The 20783-nt window shown below is 36.6% G+C and overlaps 1 protein-coding gene across 14 annotated transcripts in view; it reads right to left on the bottom strand.

The window, feature by feature from the left end:
- LOC128704860 (CAP-Gly domain-containing linker protein 1) overlaps nt 1-20783 on the bottom strand; it is a 308119-nt gene that overhangs the window by 87137 nt on the left and 200199 nt on the right. For all 14 annotated transcript variants that reach the window (XM_053800027.2, XM_053800017.2, XM_053800020.2 and 11 more), the window contains one exon: nt 1945-2085. In XM_053800027.2, coding sequence (XP_053656002.2) covers nt 1945-2085 — 141 coding nt within the window. The remainder of the gene's footprint in view (nt 1-1944; nt 2086-20783) is intronic.

The raw sequence follows: 20783 nt of genomic DNA, 5'->3' as shown, positions 1-20783 counted from the left end.
CTTTTACCATAGTATTGCAATCATTTTTTGAAATTGGAGAAGAGCTTTGTTGATGCATGAATGGGAAGATTTTGTGAAACTCTCAATCCTTAACCCTTTGACTGTCGAGGTTGTATATATACGTCTTACGAGGTACCGTGTTTGACGTATATGTACTCATAAATTCTAGTGGCTTCAAATCAAGCAGGAGAAAGCTGGGGGCCACATGTGAGAGAATGGGTCTGTGTGGTCAGTGTGCACCATATAAAAAAAATCCTGGAGCACGCAGTGCATAATGAGAAAAGAAAAAAACTCCGTTTTTTTTCATTAAAATGCCGACTTTGTGGTCTATTTTCGTATAGTATTTATGGTTGTATTCTCGTTTTCTTGGTCTCATTTGATAGAATGGAAAACATATTATAGAAATAGAGGTGATTTTGATTGATTTTACTATAAAAAAAGAACCTGGAAATGGAGCTCAAAGTAGGGGAAATGTTTGATTTTTGCCAATGTTCAAAAGTAAACAAATGATGTCATTGTCCAATAAATGTCCAACTAGCCATTCTAATATGCAGTCATGAATGGGTAGATGTTATTTATACAATTATTACAGTATTGCAGTAGTCTGCATAACAGTAAATCTTCTATTTTTTGTTTGAATAAAAATTCAAAATAGAAAGTAAGAGTAATATCAGAGGGGCCTGGAGACGTGACTGATGAACAAAGAAAATGTTATTTTAGAGCCAGGAATGTCTGCATTGTTCATTCTGGACCTTATTTTGAAATTATCATATTTTTTTAATTTTCGTGAAACTGGCCAAATTGCAAATTTCTGATCACGTTATTGGGTAGTTGAAATCAGTAAATGGGCAGTTTCTTGTACTCAATCGATAGAAAAAATGGATTTCTAAAAAAATAGTTATGAGTTTGGTCGACTGGAACAAAGGAATTAGCCGAAAATAGGGCTCAAAGTGGGCGAAATCGCCGATTTGTAAATATCGCCGAGGTCGCTAAATTTGCGAGAGCGTAATTCTGTCAGTTTTCCATCAAATTTCGTGTTTTTGGTGTCATTACAATCGGGAAAATATTCTCTATCATTTCATAAGAAAAATAATTTTTTTTTTTTTTAAATTTTGCGACACCAGGAGACACTTCAGGATTGGGGGTTGCGACATTCAAGGGGTTAAATCTGTTAAGGCCATTCAGTACTAAAATAATAGGCAGACGACTAAAGTAGATGAGGTAGCATAATCTGTACTATAATTACGGGCAATTAGAATAATGGATAAGAAAAATTATTTAAAGGAAATCAGACAATTTACACAACACATAACTAACTATAAAGAGGTACCTGCAGAGAGAAAATCATCATCCTGAAGGAGATAATGTATGAATAAAACATAATAATGTAAGATTAATGAATGATTATATAAAATTTTAAAATACTGAGCAGCTTCACAAGATACTGTAGTCTCATTCGCCCCAAACAATGAACAGAGTACCAGCGAGCCAGTGAGGATTTATTTTAATACAATACCCACCCATCTCTCACCAAGGCAGAGTAACCCAAAGCAATAAAACACCTTCACCATTACACAATCACTAACTCTCTTTCCAGAAATCCACCAAGCTTCAACATCCTACTCTCACCTGGAGTTCATTACCTTTGTAAATTGTGAGTTCATTACCTTTGTAAATTATGAGTTCATTACCTCTGTAACTTGCTCAGCTATCAAAACTTTGGGGCCCAGTCCCTGGACCAATTATGTACCTCTGTAATCTTTTGACTACTGCCCACAGGATGGGTATGGGGTGCATAATAAACATATTAAACTAACTCCTGTCTTATAACTGTTATGGATAGTGTATATTCTCCTGATCAGGCTGTGGATTTAAGTCATGCACTGCCCTAGTTACTTCATCAGCCTGTTCATCTCAAAATTGTTAAGGTTAGTGGATATTCACCTGATCTAGCTGTAGTCTTAGGTCATGTGCTGCCCTGGTTGCTTCGTCAGCTTGTTCAGCCATACGAGCAACCTCTGCTCTCTCGACGTCTCGTTCCCGCATGAGCTGATCCACATGTTGTGTCTTTTCTGCTAATGCCTCCTGTAAATTAATTAATTAATTAACATTCATCCACTAAACAACATACTAAATGTAGGAACTACTCTACTCCTTATACAGTATAATTTAATAAACAAAATTATTTCAAGATGCAGAATGATAATTAAGCATTTGATTTACACAAGTCAGTAACAGTATCAAACACTTACCAAAACTTATAAAATCCAAATACGTACAGTACTTGAGTCTACCTCATTAATGTTTTCCAGTACGTTGTGGTCCACATTACATTCATGTTATTCAACACAATATAAACTAACGTTGTTGGATATTACCTTATTTGCTTAAAATTAATATTTGTATCTGCGTACCTCTGGCAAGACAGTGATAGTGTGAATGATGGTGATAGCGTTTCTTTTTTTGGGTCACCATGCCTTGGTGGGAGATGGCTAGTGGGTTAAAAAAAATTATTACACCAATACATTTGAATGCGTATTTGTCAAACTTCTTTTTAATTAACTAGTTGTCTCTTGCAAGGCAGTGTGACCCAGAGAAAAAAATCCATTCACCATCACTCAGTGAACTACTGTCTTTCCAGAAGTGTGCTGACATCATAATCACACTACTCATCTACTGCAACATCCTCACAAATACAAAATTAAATGTGTAAAATTTATAAATTTGGAATTGTGATATACTGTACTGTATGCATAGTGCCGATTATTATAAGCAAAGAAAGTGCTAAACCAACAAGGGATCATAGTGCTGGTTAATGTGCTTCCTTCTTGTTTCCTCCATGGTGTGTGTGTGTTCTTTTTCTCTAGGGCTAATTTCCTAAATTCTCCAACGGGAAGTAGAACAGAATTCTTCCTCCGTAAGCCATGAAAGGGGCTAGTAACCCCTTCTCCTGTATACATTAAAATTAAAGAGAGAAACTTTTGTTTTTCTTTTCAAGCCACCCTGCCTCAGTGGGATATGGTCGGTTTGTTGGAAGAAAGAAGAATTTCCTAAACGTATGATGTAAGACCTTCCTAAATTAAGTTTGTTGGTAGTCATCCAAGTGATGATTTAAATTCATGTTTACTGTCAGTTAAGGCAGTGAGATCAACACTGAAGGAAACAAGAGAAGCATTATTGATCCGAGTTTCACGTATGTCCTCTCTTTGACTTTCAGGACTTGGGATGCTGGACGTAAGTCAGGTCCACTGCACTGTCATGAACTGGTGGCAACGAGGAAGGCCTATTCCCTTGTATTTTTTCCATAATACTTACAAGTTTATCACTGCCCTGTCTTTCAGTGTTCATTCCCATTACACTGAACAACCAGTGATTTATTTCTCCGGATAGGTGCACGCTGTGCCAGTCCTTGGGATCTAGAGAGTAAGATACGTGCAGCAACTATAATGCTGTGTGTTTGACAAATGCCATAAAGAACAATTGGCAAGATAGAATTCTCTCCAGGGTTTCCATTAATGATCAAACCAAGATCAGAATTTGATCAATCGCTAAGGAACACGTATCAACTGCCGAGGCTAAGTACGGTACCGTATACCCTAACATTGTAATGCTGTATCAAAGAGAAAGCCCTTACGTTCAACTACAGGTATAACAAAGATCCCAGACTTACAAACACCTGAGCTATGATGACCCACACTTACTAAACAGGTCCAAAGGATATAATATTAAGAAAAAAATTATGAATGACACAACTATCACTGTACTATTATCCATTATAGGATAATAGATTGAACGTGACAACTCCGAAGTTGAAAAATCAGGAACACAACTCATGTGTAAGTTGGACTTCCTGTATATATTTCCTTCTAGAAAAATAAATTTACCTACAAAGGACAGATATATACACCAAGATTTTATGATCAATACATTTGGCATGCTTTGTACACAACTTACAGAGTGACTACAAGTGATTACATTATTAAAGATATATGGCATATTAAAGTTACTTCATTATAGAACTAAACTTATTCAAAACGAACTACTGTGTCCAGTAAGCTCTCTCACAAAGCCCCTTTATACAGCACTTTTATAAATGCGACTGAAAAGTACACTGCAGTACACCCAAAATTTAAGAGCACATGGAAAAGCCTTCTCCATGGGAAAGTAGAAGAGAATTGTGCCTCAATAAGCCATGCTTGTCTTGAGAGGTGACTAAAATACCAGGAGCAAGGAGCTAGTAACCCCTTTACCTGCATAAATTTCTAAATTAGACAAAAAAAAATTTTTGCCTTTTCTTTTTAGTTCACTCTGTCTCAGTGAGAGGCAACCAGTGTGTTAAAAGGATGGAAAGACCTTCATGGTACATACTACAGGTCTGTCATCACTAATCCGGCAATCAGTTATCCGGTTCCATCAGTAATCCGGCACTAATTTCAGCTAGCATAATTTCAAATTTCATTATTATGCTGACTCAAATCATCATACTGATTCAAATTTCATCATTATATTGACTCATAAATTGTGCAGATGGTTGTAAATTCACAGCAGCAAGCCAGTAGAGGAGAAAGCAGTGATGAAAATGAGGAAAATGAAGCAGAAAGAGTCTCTACTGATAGGTTCATTAAGTGTATTCTAACCTAACCACTCTGTAATCGGGCAAACTCACTAATCCGGCACGCTACAGGTCCCAATGATGCCGGATTAGTGATGGCCGACCTGTATTTAACTTTTTTTATGCAGTTTTCTAATTGATTTACAAAAAATTGCACTATAAAGAAGAGCTTAATAACAAAACTGACAATATTAAAGAGGACGACAGACTTTCTATAACAAAGTATAACATGCATCAAATACATTTAACATTTTAAAGTGCTCCCTTCTAATGAAAGCTCTCAGCTGTCTGCAGCAGAGAGCTGCTATCAGTGTTTGGTCCCTATTAATGATACGAGTACATTAAGAGTGTTTTAATATTGAAAATATTTTATGGTCCAGGTTTGCAAAATGCAAATGTGTATTACTATGTAAGAAGTTCAAAAACAAGTGATATCTTAAAGTGATATTTAAACACTGAAAGTAACTTAAATTATAAGTATTTCTGTGATCTATTACACTCTCAAGGAATATTACATCTCAAGGAACATTCTCAAGGAATGTTCTCAAGGAATATTACATCTCTAAGGAATATTCTTCAGGAATATTCCTTCTAAAGGTACATTTTTAAGGAATATTATATATCATGGAACATTCTCAATGAATATTACATCTCATGGACCATTCTTAAGAAATATTCCTTCTTAAGAAATATTCTTTCTTAAGAAATATTCTTTCTTAAGAAATAATCCTTATGACTGTGACAGATCACAAAAGCACTTGGAATTTAATTCCCTTTGAAAGTACAGTAGTTAAATTGCAATATTTATTTTTTTAGAGTTTTTAAACATTTTAACACTGACATGTATGCTCCCCAAAAACAAGCATTAAGCAACAAAACAAGAAAAATTCAAGCAATAGTAAACTCTCAATCTAACGGACCTTGATATTATTAACTCCATAATAAATACATGACAAAATCTGCTGGATCGATTCAGAAACAGATGAATTTCACTGGTTATAGAACTGTTCATTACTGCTATTACAGCAAAACAATCTCGTCTCTACCCACCACAATCACCATTACTGGCCATTTGCTTGTCTATATTAGTCTACTAAACTGAAAGTTTACTATAATAAAGAACAAAAAGGCACAATACCATGACTGGAGCAATACACAAATAACCCGAGTATAGGAGAGAGAAGCTTACGACGATGTTTCAGTCCAACTTGGACCATTTTGGTCCAAGTCAAACTGAAACATCATAAGCTTCTCTCTATGTGCACGTTATTTGTGTGTTTTACAACAATAGTTACAATACTGTATATGAGGAATTGCAAGGCAAAAAAGAATAAGCATTACTGTGGCCAAAATCCAGGTTCAAGAGGGAATCTATTCCTTAATTTTTTGTCTGTGGGAATGTGTAGATATATTCTTCTGCAGCTGTAAGGCTCAGACTCTGCCCCTTAAAGTATGGTAACTTGAGCTTCATAGCTCATGCTAATAACTATGTTTTCTTCCATTGTTTGTATTTAGTGATTATTCTCTTCAGTTGTGCAACATCTCATGTGCAACCTAAGATTCCAGGAGTCTAAGTCTTGTTAAAAAGAGAGCTGTGTATTATATTTACAGAAATTATCAGTATTGTTATTATTACTGTTATTATTATTATTAAAATCATTGAGAATGGGAAGCAATCAAGTATGATTCCAGGAGAGGGTAGCTCCATCTCCTTGGACTCAGAGCTTATAATAATTTCTGTAATACAGTAACACATTGGTATAGAGTAAATTCAGTACTGGTTACACTGAAAATCTCTCATACATATATATATATAGACAGCAGAACCCCTGTATCTGAGGATTCATTTTCCACAGTGTCAGATATCCATGGTTGACTTTTGCTAAATAATGGCACCAAAGAGCATAAGTAGTGATGGTGACAGTTGTCAAGGCCTAAGAGAAGCCGTGAAGTGCTTCCCGTCAGTGAAAAGATAATTCTTCATTTATTGTGCATAATTTATCAATTAAACTTCATAAGTATGTACATAAATGAAAAGATTATATGCAGAGTTCACTACTATGCACGGTAGGTCTTGGAATGTATCCCCTGTGGATACGGGGGGGACTACTGTATATCTTAAAATACAATAACACCACATACTTGTGTACTTGAGGTCAACAGTAAAAATTTGGCAGTAACAGAAAATTTTATTATTCCTCATGAAACAAAACTACTGATAAAGTTATTTATTGTTAATGTGAAATACTATTTTTTTTTTTTGGTTCCATATTTTTTTTTATTTTATGCACAAGGCACTACGAGTAATTTCTACCATAATTGTTAGGTTGTCAAATTCAAACACTGGTGAAGAAATGACACTTTTTGTATAACATGCTTTTGTTACAATAAGACACAAAATACCATAAACTGCATACTGTATCTTACTAACATACTTGTCAATATATTCTCCCAGTGATATACATAAAGAACGAACCTTTACTCTCCCAATAAAAGCTTCTGAAAAAGTGTCTTTTCTTGACTATTATCAACAGCATGCCATATACATTCAAATTAAAACATTATTATATTACTATCTCACTACACATAATCCTTTAGCTTATACTTAATCACTAATTTTTCAAAATTTTGACTTTTGCTATACACATGCGGATATAAGGTGAGCTAAAAGCAGCATCAGCAAACACACAACAGACTACCTCTGCCCACTTACAATTACAAAGTCAAAGAGAAATATTTTTTCTTCTGATGGCTAATTAGAGTCTGCCAGCCACCAGCAGCAACCACATAGATCAGTGGTCCTCAACCTTCCTACACAAAGTGAGCCACATTTGATGGTTAAATGTGTGATGAGGGCTGCACAGTTTCAGTGTAAAATGGATTTGATTATTTCAGAATTGTTGACACTGTGCAGTGGGGGGCCTACATAAAAGCAAATCCATAATTTCACGTGAGGGCTACATATATTTCCGAGAATGGTCACGTGAGGCCTCAGGCAGGAGGTTGGGGACCCCTGACCTAGATGATCAGGCAGTCAGCAAGGCAGTCTAACCTCAGATACAGTTAGGTTAGGTAAGGCTTATCAAGAAACGGGACAAGTGCTTCTTGACGTAGGGTCTTAGTCATACGATGACCCACAGCTAGTGCTTTTGGTCATCTGTCTGAGGCCTTCCACTAGCTTACCATCCCACCCCTTTAAAAATTCTGGTTATATGCAGGTACAGTATGTCTCAAGTAGAGAACAATCAATTAATTTTCCCTTAACAATACTGCTGTACCTGTTATAACAGCTGATGATACTTATAACTTCACCCTATGTATTTTTTTATTAGATATATCACAAAATAAAGCTATACAGTCAATAGACATCTACTGTATGTATAAATTATTCTATAGAAATGTAGTATACAGTAAACATGAAAGAAAATATTGTTAGGTATAACAGTATTGAAAATAAAATCAACTTCATGTAAAATCATTTCATCTTGAAACTGAGTCTAGAAACAGGTATTCCAAAAAATTATTATTACACATTTAAAACCCTTAAAAATATAACATTTAAAGCATTCACCATCCTGAAAATGCCAAACTTCAACCATCTCTGCCTTTGCCATTATTCCATACAAAAATAATCTATCAAAGAGAACTGTTACATTTCCCTAATCCCATCATTGGAAATGCACCGTCTTAGGCTAGGACTGTCGAGTGTGAGGGAGGAGAAGGGTCAAGGCAAAGCACACGCTGTCAAGCCTCAGTAAAAGCCGTCTTGGTCCACCACATGCTCATCCGGCTCCTGCACAGGGAAGACAAAACAACCCCTTAATGATGCAACCACTTGCTGCACCCACAAACACCATCTTTTCTGCATTTTAATAACCCTTAATGATATAACCACTTGCTGCACCCACAAACACCATCTTTTCTGCATTTTAATAACCCTTAATGATGCAACCACTTGCTGCACCCACAAACACCATCTTTACTGCATTTTAATAACCCTTAATGATGCAACCACTTGCTGCACCCACAAACACCATCTTTACTGCATTTTAATAACCCTTAATGATGCAACCACTTGCTGCACCCACAAACACCATCTTTTCTGCATTTTAATAACCCTTAATGATACAACCACTTGCTGCACCCACAAACACCATCTTTACTGCATTTTAATAACCCTTAATGATGCAACCACTTGCTGCACCCACAAACACCATCTTTACTGCATTTTAATAACCCTTAATGATGCAACCACTTGCTGCACCCACAAACACCATCTTTACTGCATTTTAATAACCCTTAATGATGCAACCACTTGCTGCACCCACAAACACCACCTTGACAGTAGATGAGTAAGTTGTGGGTGCAACACTTGCGTATCTTTAGTGCCAAGACAATTCACATGCACAACAGGCTTCTTTAATCAAACACAAATGAATATAACAGAAGATAGACAGTAGAAGTAATAGTTTTGAGGTGATTAGTCCCCTGGCTTGGTAGATGGTGGTCAGTCCCTCAAGCCTTGAGGGACCAACACCTACCAAGGTTAAGGGACTGGTCACCACAAAACTACTACATCTATTATCCCTAGTGTTATATTGACCTGTGTTTGACTGAAGAAGCTTGTTGTGCAGGCAAAAGATTTCCGTAATAAAGATATCCAAGTTTAGTATCTGTGCCTTGGTCAACTTGTCAGTACAGTACACCAATATGATACCTTCAATCTATTTTAACATCCTGTGTTGTGATTTAGACGAGAATTTTGATGCAGAAATGTGACATTTGAAACAACTACTGCATACACTAGACTGTTGAAATCCACAATTAGAAATTAGAACATGTGACTACATAAACGAAAATTACCAAAATGAGCAAATTTACAGAAATGCTTAAGTGCTTCCATATTTTTACACACACAATTTCAATGGAACTAGAAATAAGAATTAAGGGTAACACTTCACCAACTGTAACATGTACCAATCTTGATCCCTTTTCTAGTTCCTTAAAAAGATGTACAGTATATAAATGCACAAAACCACCTCATGTTTCTGTTCTGCAAATTTTCAGTGATTTTTCATTTAAATAGATAATTTGGAAACTGGACATATTAAGCAATATATAATATTGTAAAATGACATTAGCAATTTAGGATAAAACATCATGGTAATGAAAATACCATTTCAAGCAATTTAGTACACCATCAGCCAAGCTAAGATACGAATTTGATTATAGTGTAATATAATTATTTAATATTTCAGTAACTGAATTAAACACTTGTCAATGCTCAGTAATAACCCACATAGACAGAAACTTTGCAAATTAATTGGTCAGTATATTCTGACCCCTGCTGGGGTCCTCATTGACTTTGTCAATGGTCCAAGTCGGACCGAAACGTCGTCATAAGCTTCTCTCTTTTATGTGCGGGTTATTTGTGTAAGGGTCAAAATATACAGATCAATTATTTTTTTGAGTTTCTGTCTCCATGTGGGTTATTACTGAGCATTTGTATTTGACAATGGACTGTGGAATCTACAAAACTTAAGTTCCAAATACACCAGTGATTGAAAAGCCTGTGGCAGGATTTTTTTTTTTTTTTTCAACATGCAGTCCGTCTCCCACCGAAGCAGGGTGACCCAAATAAGAAAGAAACACTTTCATCATCATTCAACACTTTCACCATCATTCAACACTTTCACCATCATTCACAAATAATCACTTTCTTTGCAGAGGTGCTCAGATATTACAAAAAATTGACAAATTGATACAAATAAGATACTTTAATATAGTACAGAAAATATTACAGATAACATTTTGCTTGGTTAAAAACTTTCTTAAGTCAGTCTATCTCAAAAGAAGCGCTTTAACAAACGCAATGTTGTCATTTGTGAAGTTCTCCATGCTGCATTAATGCCTTACTTGATCCAGTTCATAATACTCTCTATGCTTCCATGAATGGTTTGATTTTTTTAATAATAAAAACCTATTAACAAAGACGAATGAAAAATTTTAACTATGTTTTCTTAATATTTGGGTTGTCAGTATAAATTTTTTTGTAAATTTTAATTTTTTTTTTTTTTTTTCAACAAGTCGGTCGTCTCCCACCGAGGCAGGGTGACCCAAAAAAGAAAGAAAATCCCCAAAAAGAAAATACTTTCATCATCATTCAACACTTTCACCACACTCACACATTATCACTGCTTTTGCAGAGGTGCTCAGAATACAACAGTTTAGAAGCATATACGTATAAAGATACACAACATATCCCTCCAAACTGCCAATATCCCAATATCGGTTAACTGAATTACTACTTCAAAAAGAAATCTTTCAACACACTGGCCGTATCCCACCGAGGCCGGGTGATCCAAAAAGAAAAACAAAAGTTTGTCTTTTTAACTTTAGTAATGTACACAGGAGTAAGGGTTACTAACACATTGCTCCCTTCATAAAGAAATATGGCAAGTTAAATATTATCATTATCACAGTGGTACCCTGAGTTTCGTACATAATTCGTTTCAGAAGGCTGTTCGAGTGCCATTACAGAATGAATTTGTTCCCATAAGGAATAATGTAAATTATATTAGTCCATTTCAGACCCCCCAAAAATACACTTACAAAAGCACTTACAATAATACACTTACATAAGTGTTCGAGTTGGGACGTGTACAAAACTCGGGGTACCACTGTACAACAATAACTAAGCACTAAACCCATCAAGGTCATACAACGCTTCAGGCAGGATAGACAGGTCCTCATAAAACCACAACTAAAACTATACTGTTGTGTGAATTACCATGACACCAGATACATCAACAGTCAAACACACTTTGCAACAAGTGTACTTCCACAGCTCTTTTCAGAGATTCACGCACATCGGTGGGAGACGGCTGACTTGTTGGAAAAAAAAAAAATCAGCAAAATTACATGCATCATCATGTTAACGCCTTGTTCCTCCTAGAAGCAAATTAAACTTGAGGGAACAGACCTATTTGAACATTACCTCTCTGAATGTGAGATGAATATTACCTCTCTGAATGTGAGATGAATATTACCTCTCTGAATGTGAGATGAATATTACCTCTCTGAATGTGAGATGAATATTACCTCTCTGAATGTGAGATGAATATTACCTCTCTGAATGTGAGATGAATATTACCTCTCTGAATGTGAGATGAATATTACCTCTCTGAATGTGAGATGAATATTACCTCTCTGAATGTGAGATGAATATTACCTCTCTGAATTTGAGATGAGATGTGAGATGAATATTACCTCTCTGAATGTGAGATGAATATTACCTCTCTGAATATGAGATGAATATTACCTCTCTGAATTTGAGATGAATATTACCTCTCTGAATGTGAGATGAACAGTAATTGCCTGTGATTCTGCCCTGGCTGTCCTCAAAATAAAAAAAAAAAAAATAAAAAAAAAAAAAAAAAAAAGGATTTATTGAAAATAACTGACAATGTCACATTTCTGCAAGTGTTTGAGTTAATTCTACTCAGAGAATAGTAAGAATTTTCATGTGCTGTGTTGTGGTAGAATTTTGTTAAGTATTTTAGTATCTTCTTCCATATTATTCCAAATTTTATGTTCAGGCTAAATACACTGAATACAGGAGGGCCCCACTTTACAGCGCTTTGCTTCACAGTGTTTCACTAATACAGCGGTTTTCAATTATACCCATTCTTCATCTGTTCAGACTTCCTACAATAAATACATTCACCATTTACTATAAGTACAAAAATATTTTAAGGTAAGTAATGTGTGTACTGCATGTGCATTTTTTAGGCCTAGCTCTATTGCTTACTTTATATATTATAGTGCAAACATATTATCAGGCTTTTATATGCACTTGGAAGTGATAAAAGGCAATGTTTCACTTTACAACAACAGCCTGCAACCTGACCTGCTGTATAAATGGGGCTCGCCTGTATTTTTTTTTTTTCTTTTTTAATATGGAAACAAGAGGTACAGTACCATTTTTAGCATGTTAGTTTAAAATGTCAAAAATGCCAAAGCCCCTTCAACAATACATACATTCAATAACAGATGGTGGAAATACTATAAATGGCAAAGGCAAGATTATCACAGTTGCAAATTATGATAAAAATGCAGATGTTGCAGCATTTGGTCCACATTTGCAATGAAATAGTTTTTAGTTGAAGTGAAGCATTTTCAGCATAGGTGTGGAGATAAACCAGGAACATGATACACATCACACCTCTGAAAAAGACTATCAAGATGGTGTTAAAAATGTATTAGTAATGGTAGGTTAACAAATCATACAAGAGACCGTCACCATGAGTTGAAAATGTATTTACAATAGAACATGCAATTTAACTAGTAAACTCTCGATATAATGTACCAATAGGGGGAGAGTGGGTGACCAGCAATGGCAATTGTGGTGGACAGAGATACTGATTTGCCATGATAGAAACAATAATGAAAAATTCTGTAGTCAATGGGCTTTATTCACTGTTCCCATATTGACCCATTGAATTCGGTTCCAAATTTCTGAAGTATGCCATATAAAGGTCCATTATATCTGAGGTTTACTGCAAGTAAACTCCAAGCACTTCAGGATCTTTCACAATCACATTCTTGAAGAAAATGTCATTCAGGGATCAGAAAAGTGATTGAAATTTAATTACCTTTCACTAGGGCTAAATTGCATAAGATATCACCTGTTTCTTGTGATTTTAATGCACAAAACAGTACTTAATATTACAAGAAAAAGCCCCAGACATGGATACAGCCATCTGAATGCAATCAATAAATGTTGGGTAAAGGTGATATGACCAAAACTGAAACATTTTAGCCTAGACGGGGTTGGCCTATGGCAGCACCAAGCTACATGAGGCTTGCAATGAGTCTTACTCACTCATGTTTGCTAATTAAATAAGAAGTGCAGAGTGTTTCACTTGTAGGAGGCCCTGAGCTGGTACTCCTGCAGTTGCAACCGTCTTGTTTGTACATTATGTCTGTAGTAAACAATAACTTGGTACCTCCTACTCATAGGAGGCACCGGGTATCATGTAGGAGGTCCCGAGTTATCGAACAGGAGGCCCCAAGTTACCATTTACTATAGACATAATATACAAACAAGATGGTTGCAACTATGGGAGTACCAACTCAGGACCTCCTATGAATGAAACACCTCATATACAGTGGACCCCCGGTTAACGAACTTTTTTCATTCCAGTAGTATGTTCAGGTGCCAGTACTGACCGAATTTTTTCCCATAAGGAATATTGTGAAGTAGATTAGTCCATTTCAGACCCCCAAACATACACGTACAAACGCACTTACATAAATACACTTACATAATTGGTCGCATTTGGAGGTGATCGTTAAGCAGGGGTCCACTGTATGTAAATACACTGTCATTTTTTAAATTGTTACAAACTTGCAAGTTGTACAGAAATGTAATGATTTTTACATGTGTTGCTAACTAGAATTACTAAAAACATTAAACTTCATACAAGTTAACCCAGAAGAAGAAAAGTACATTGAAACCAAAAATTGCTTACAAAAGATACATTAAGAGATAAATTCACATAACTCGTGGCTGCTTAAAAAATGTTGCAGTCAAACCACGATACAGGTGGGGTTAGATCCCATGGCAAGTGAGTCAAACTCCAGGCCAGTGTGTTTTACAACTCACTTGCCATGGGTTCTAACCTCACTGGTCCCAAGGTTTGTTTGCAGTTGTGTTGTACGATTTCGTCAGTAATGCTGCAGTCTCTTTTTTTTATCAATCCAGCCGAGACGCAAGATGTGTGTACTCGTGAAATAAAAAAATAATGGTAGCCAGGCCGTCTTTGTAGGTGCTGTATCTGACTCATAACCCAGTCTTAGTTGTAATTTATGAGCCTGAATGGTGTATTTTTTAGCTCTACTTTGAAACTGTCTACCAATTTTTCTTCAAGAAAGTTGGACTTGTAAAAACCTTGTACCCAAGTGAAATATTGTCATCTGAAAGGCTCCCCATACTGCATTAAAATGTCTTATTCCTCCCTTGTTGGTGAACCTAGAGCTGCATGTCTTAGCCATATTTGCCAGATGATTCACTAGATGATGAATTAGACACCTGTGCAGCACCCAGGTCTTGCACAAGTGTCATAGTTCATCATCCTGTTGGTTCTCTGAACTATTTCTCTAGATTCACTAGTTGTAAAGGCAACCTACTTACAGCATCCCTGAGGACAGCAGTCCACTGTCTGAGAAATGCTGACCAAGAAAAATAAAATAATCACATTGTTCTTGCTTACTAATTCATTCATGCTGTTTTTTATGTACTAATTCAATCATGCTGTTTATGTACTACATAATCATGCTAGCATGGAATACTAATACTTTACTATTGTACAAGCAAAAGCAACATTCCTGTTTTATTTTGTTTTTTGGTACAGAATATATATTTAATTATTTTTCAAAATGCAGTCTATAAACGTTGAAGTCAATTTTAATGTCAAAGCTCCAAGTACCTGCTAAATAATGTATAGTCCTTAGATAAAAGAGTATTCTATTTTTTACTAACAACTGTAAGGATATACGCAGAGCATTTCTCTCATAACTGACAGATAACAATATTATACGTAAACAAGAAAATATATTGTGAAAAAGCAACACTACAAGCAGTAGTGTATGAACTAGTGTACCAGTGTATGAACTAGTGTAGCAGTGTATGAACTAGTGTAGTAGTGTATGAACTAGTGTAGCAGTGTATGAACTAGTGTAGTAGTGTATGAACTAGTGTAGCAGTGTATGAACTAGTGTAGTAGTGTATGAACTAGTGTAGCAGTGTATGAACTAGTGTAGTAGTGTATGAACTAGTGTACCAGTGTATGAACTAGTGTAGCAGTGTATGAACTAGTGTAGTAGTGTATGAACTAGTGTAGCAGTGTATGAACTAGTGTAGTAGTGTATGAACTAGTGTATGTATGAACTAGTGTAGCAGTGTACCAGTGTATGAACTAGTGTAGTAGTGTATGAACTAGTGTAGCAGTGTATGAACTAGTGTAGCAGTGTATGAACTAGTGTAGCAGTGTGTGAACTAGTGTAGCAGTGTATGAACTAGTGTAGCAGTGTATGAACTAGTGTAGCAGTGTATGAACTAGTGTAGCAGTGTATGAACTAGTGTAGTAGTGTATGAACTAGTGTAGCAGTGTATGAACTAGTGTAGTAGTGTATGAACTAGTGTAGCAGTGTATGAACTAGTGTAGTAGTGTATGAACTAGTGTAGCAGTGTATGAACTAGTGTAGTAGTGTATGAACTAGTGTAGCAGTGTATGAACTAGTGTAGCAGTGTATGAACTAGTGTAGTAGTGTATGAACTAGTGTAGCAGTGTATGAACAGTGTAGTAGATGAACTAGTGTAGCAGTGTATGAACTAGTGTAGTAGTGTATGAACTAGTGTACCAGTGTATGAACTAGTGTAGTAGTGTATGAACTAGTGTAGCAGTGTATGAACTAGTGTAGCAGTGTATGAACTAGTGTAGCAGTGTATGAACTAGTGTAGCAGTGTGTGAACTAGTGTAGCAGTGTATGAACTAGTGTAGCAGTGTATGAACTAGTGTAGCAGTGTATGAACTAGTGTAGTAGTGTATGAACTAGTGTAGCAGTGTATGAACTAGTGTAGCAGTGTGTGAACTAGTGTAGCAGTGTATGAACTAGTGTAGCAGTGTATGAACTAGTGTAGTAGTGTGTGAACTAGTGTAGCAGTGTATGAACTAGTGTAGTAGTGTGTGAACTAGTGTAGCAGTGTATGAACTAGTGTAGTAGTGTGTGAACTAGTGTAGCAGTGTATGAACTAGTGTAGTAGTGTGTGAACTAGTGTAGCAGTGTATGAACTAATGTAGCAGTGTATGAACTAGTGTAGTAGTGTATGAACTAGTGTACCAGTGTGTGAACTAGTGTACCAGTGTGTGAACTAGTGTACCAGTGTGTGAACTAGTGTAGCAGTGTATGAACTAGTGTAGCAGTGTATGAACTAGTGTAGTAGTGTATGAACTAGTGTACCAGTGTGTGAACTAGTGTACCAGTGTGTGAACTAGTGTAGCAGTGTATGAACTAGTGTAGTAGTGTATGAACTAGTGTACCAGTGTGTGAACTAGTGTACCAGTGTGTGAACTAGTGTAGCAGTGTATGAACTAGTGTAGCAGTGTATGAACTAGTGTAGTAGTGTGTGAACTAGTGTAGCAGTGTATGAACTAGTGTAGTAGTGTGTGAACTAGTGGAGTAGTGTATGAACTAGTGTAGCAGTGTATGAACTAGTGTAGTAGTGTATGAACTAGTGTAGTAGTGTATGAACTAGTGTAGCAGTGTATGAACTAGTGTAGCAGTGTATGAACTAGTGTAGCAGTGTGTGAACTAGTGTACCAGTGTGTGAACTAGTGTACCAGTGTGTGAACTAGTGTAGCAGTGTATGAACTAGTGTAGCAGTGTGTGAACTAGTGTAGTAGTGTGTGAACTAGTGTACCAGTGTGTGAACTAGTGTACCAGTGTGTGAACTAGTGTACCAGTGTGTGAACTAGTGTAGCAGTGTATGAACTAGTGTAGCAGTGTGTGAACTAGTGTACCAGTGTGTGAACTAGTGTACCAGTGTGTGAACTAGTGTAGCAGTGTATGAACTAGTGTAGCAGTGTGTGAACTAGTGTAGTAGTGTGTGAACTAGTGTAGCAGTGTATGAACTAGTGTAGTAGTGTGTGAACTAGTGTAGTAGTGTATGAACTAGTGTAGCAGTGTATGAACTAGTGTAGTAGTGTATGAACTAGTGTAGTAGTGTGTGAACTAGTGTACCAGTGTATGAACTAGTGTAGTAGTGTATGAACTAGTGTAGTAGTGTATGAACTAGTGTACCAGTGTATGAACTAGTGTAGTAGTGTATGAACTAGTGTAGTAGTGTGTGAACTAGTGTAGCAGTGTATGAACTAGTGTAGCAGTGTGTGAACTAGTGTACCAGTGTATGAACTAGTGTAGCAGTGTGTGAACTAGTGTACCAGTGTGTGAACTAGTGTAGCAGTGTATGAACTAGTGTACCAGTGTGTGAACTAGTGTAGCAGTGTATGAACTAGTGTAGTAGTGTATGAACTAGTGTAGTAGTGTATGAACTAGTGTAGCAGTGTATGAACTAGTGTACCAGTGTGTGAACTAGTGTAGCAGTGTATGAACTAGTGTACCAGTGTGTGAACTAGTGTACCAGTGTGTGAACTAGTGTAGCAGTGTATGAACTAGTGTAGCAGTGTATGAACTAGTGTACCAGTGTGTGAACTAGTGTAGCAGTGTATGAACTAGTGTACCAGTGTGTGAACTAGTGTAGCAGTGTATGAACTAGTGTAGTAGTGTGTGAACTAGTGTAGTAGTGTATGAACTAGTGTAGCAGTGTATGAACTAGTGTAGCAGTGTATGAACTAGTGTAGCAGTGTATGAACTAGTGTAGCAGTGTATGAACTAGTGTAGTAGTGTATGAACTAGTGTAGCAGTGTGTGAACTAGTGTACCAGTGTGTGAACTAGTGTAGCAGTGTATGAACTAGTGTAGTAGTGTGTGAACTAGTGTAGTAGTGTATGAACTAGTGTAGTAGTGTATGAACTAGTGTAGTAGTGTGTGAACTAGTGTAGTAGTGTATGAACTAGTGTAGCAGTGTATGAACTAGTGTAGTAGTGTATGAACTAGTGTAGCAGTGTATGAACTAGTGTAGTAGTGTATGAACTAGTGTAGCAGTGTATGAACTAGTGTAGCAGTGTATGAACTAGTGTAGTAGTGTATGAACTAGTGTAGCAGTGTATGAACTAGTGTAGCAGTGTATGAACTAGTGTAGCAGTGTATGAACTAGTGTAGCAGTGTATGAACTAGTGTAGCAGTGTATGAACTAGTGTAGCAGTGTATGAACTAGTGTAGCAGTGTATGAACTAGTGTAGCAGTGTATGAACTAGTGTAGCAGTGTATGAACTAGTGTAGCAGTGTATGAACTAGTGTAGTAACTAGTGTAGCAGTGTATGAACTAGTGTAGCAGTGTATGAACTAGTGTAGTAGTGTATGAACTAGTGTAGCAGTGTATGAACTAGTGTAGCAGTGTATGAACTAGTGTAGCAGTGTATGAACTAGTGTAGCAGTGTATGAACTAGTGTAGCAGTGTATGAACTAGTGTAGCAGTGTATGAACTAGTGTAGCAGTGTATGAACTAGTGTAGCAGTGTATGAACTAGTGTAGCAGTGTATGAACTAGTGTAGTAGTGTATGAACTAGTGTAGTAGTGTATGAACTAGTGTAGCAGTGTATGAACTAGTGTAGTAGTGTATGAACTAGTGTAGCAGTGTATGAACTAGTGTAGCAGTGTATGAACTAGTGTAGCAGTGTATGAACTAGTGTAGCAGTGTATGAACTAGTGTAGTAGTGTATGAACTAGTGTAGTAGTGTATGAACTAGTGTAGCAGTGTATGAACTAGTGTAGCAGTGTATGAACTAGTGTAGTAGTGTATGAACTAGTGTAGTAGTGTATGAACTAGTGTAGCAGTGTATGAACTAGTGTAGTAGTGTATGAACTAGTGTAGCAGTGTATGAACTAGTGTAGTAGTGTATGAACTAGTGTAGTAGTGTATGAACTAGTGTAGCAGTGTATGAACTAGTGTAGCAGTGTATGAACTAGTGTAGCAGTGTATGAACTAGTGTAGCAGTGTATGAACTAGTGTAGCAGTGTATGAACTAGTGTAGCAGTGTATGAACTAGTGTAGTAGTGTATGAACTAGTGTAGCAGTGTATGAACTAGTGTAGCAGTGTATGAACTAGTGTAGCAGTGTATGAACTAGTGTAGCAGTGTATAGTGTAACTAGTGTAGCAGTGTATGAACTAGTGTAGCAGTGTATGAACTAGTGTAGCAGTGTATGAACTAGTGTAGCAGTGTGTGAACTAGTGTAGTAGTGTATGAACTAGTGTAGTGAAACTAGTGTAGCAGTGTATGAACTAGTGTAGTAGTGTATGAACAGTGTAGTGAACTAGTGTAGTGTAGTGTGTAGTGAACTAGTGTAGTAGTGTATGAACTAGTGTAGTAGTGTGTGAACTAGTGTAGTGTACCAGTGAACTAGTGTAGCAGTGTATGAACTAGTGTAGTAGTGTGTGAACTAGTGTAGTAGTGTATGAACTAGTGTAGTAGTGTATGAACTAGTGTAGTAGTGTGTGAACTAGTGTAGTAGTGTATGAACTAGTGTAGTAGTGTATGAACTAGTGTAGCAGTGTATGAACTAGTGTAGCAGTGTATGAACTAGTGTAGCAGTGTATGAACTAGTGTAGTAGTGTATGAACTAGTGTACCAGTGTGTGAACTAGTGTAGCAGTGTATGAACTAGTGTAGTAGTGTATGAACTAGTGTAGTAGTGTATGAACTAGTGTAGTAGTGTATGAACTAGTGTAGTAGTGTATGAACTAGTGTAGCAGTGTATGAACTAGTGTAGTAGTGTATGAACTAGTGTAGTAGTGTATGAACTAGTGTAGTAGTGTGTGAACTAGTGTAGCAGTGTACGAGTGTAGTAGTGTCTGAACTAGTGTAGCAGTGTATGAACTAGTGTAGCAGTGTATGAACTAGTGTAGCAGTGTATGAACTAGTGTACCAGTGTGTGAACTAGTGTAGTAGTGTATGAACTAGTGTAGCAGTGTATGAACTAGTGTACGAGTGTGTGAACTAGTGTAGCAGTGTGTGAACTAGTGTAGCAGTGTATGAACTAGTGTAGTAGTGTATGAACTAGTGTAGTAGTGTATGAACTAGTGTAGTAGTGTATGAACTAGTGTAGTAGTGTATGAACTAGTGTAGTAGTGTATGAACTAGTGTAGTAGTGTATGAACTAGTGTAGTAGTGTGTGAACTAGTGTAGCAGTGTATGAACTAGTGTAGTAGTGTATGAACTAGTGTAGTAGTGTAGTAGTGTATGAACTAGTGTAGCAGTGAACTAGTGTAGTAGTGTATGAACTAGTGTAGCAGTGTATGAACTAGTGTAGTAGTGTATGAACTAGTGTAGCAGTGAACTAGTGTAACTAGTGTAGTAGTGTATGAACTAGTGTAGCAGTGTATGAACTAGTGTAGCAGTGTATGAACTAGTGTAGAAGTGAATCAACTAGTGAAGCAGTGTATGAACTAGTGTAGCAGTGTATGAACTAGTGTAGTATGAACTAGTGTA

The sequence above is a fragment of the Cherax quadricarinatus genome, chromosome 91 (assembly GCF_038502225.1).
Source record: "Cherax quadricarinatus isolate ZL_2023a chromosome 91, ASM3850222v1, whole genome shotgun sequence".
In the NCBI taxonomy this organism is placed as follows: Eukaryota; Metazoa; Arthropoda; class Malacostraca; order Decapoda; family Parastacidae; genus Cherax; species Cherax quadricarinatus.
The sequence above is the reverse complement of the archived record's forward strand: the minus strand, read 5'-3'. Positions and strand labels throughout refer to the sequence as shown.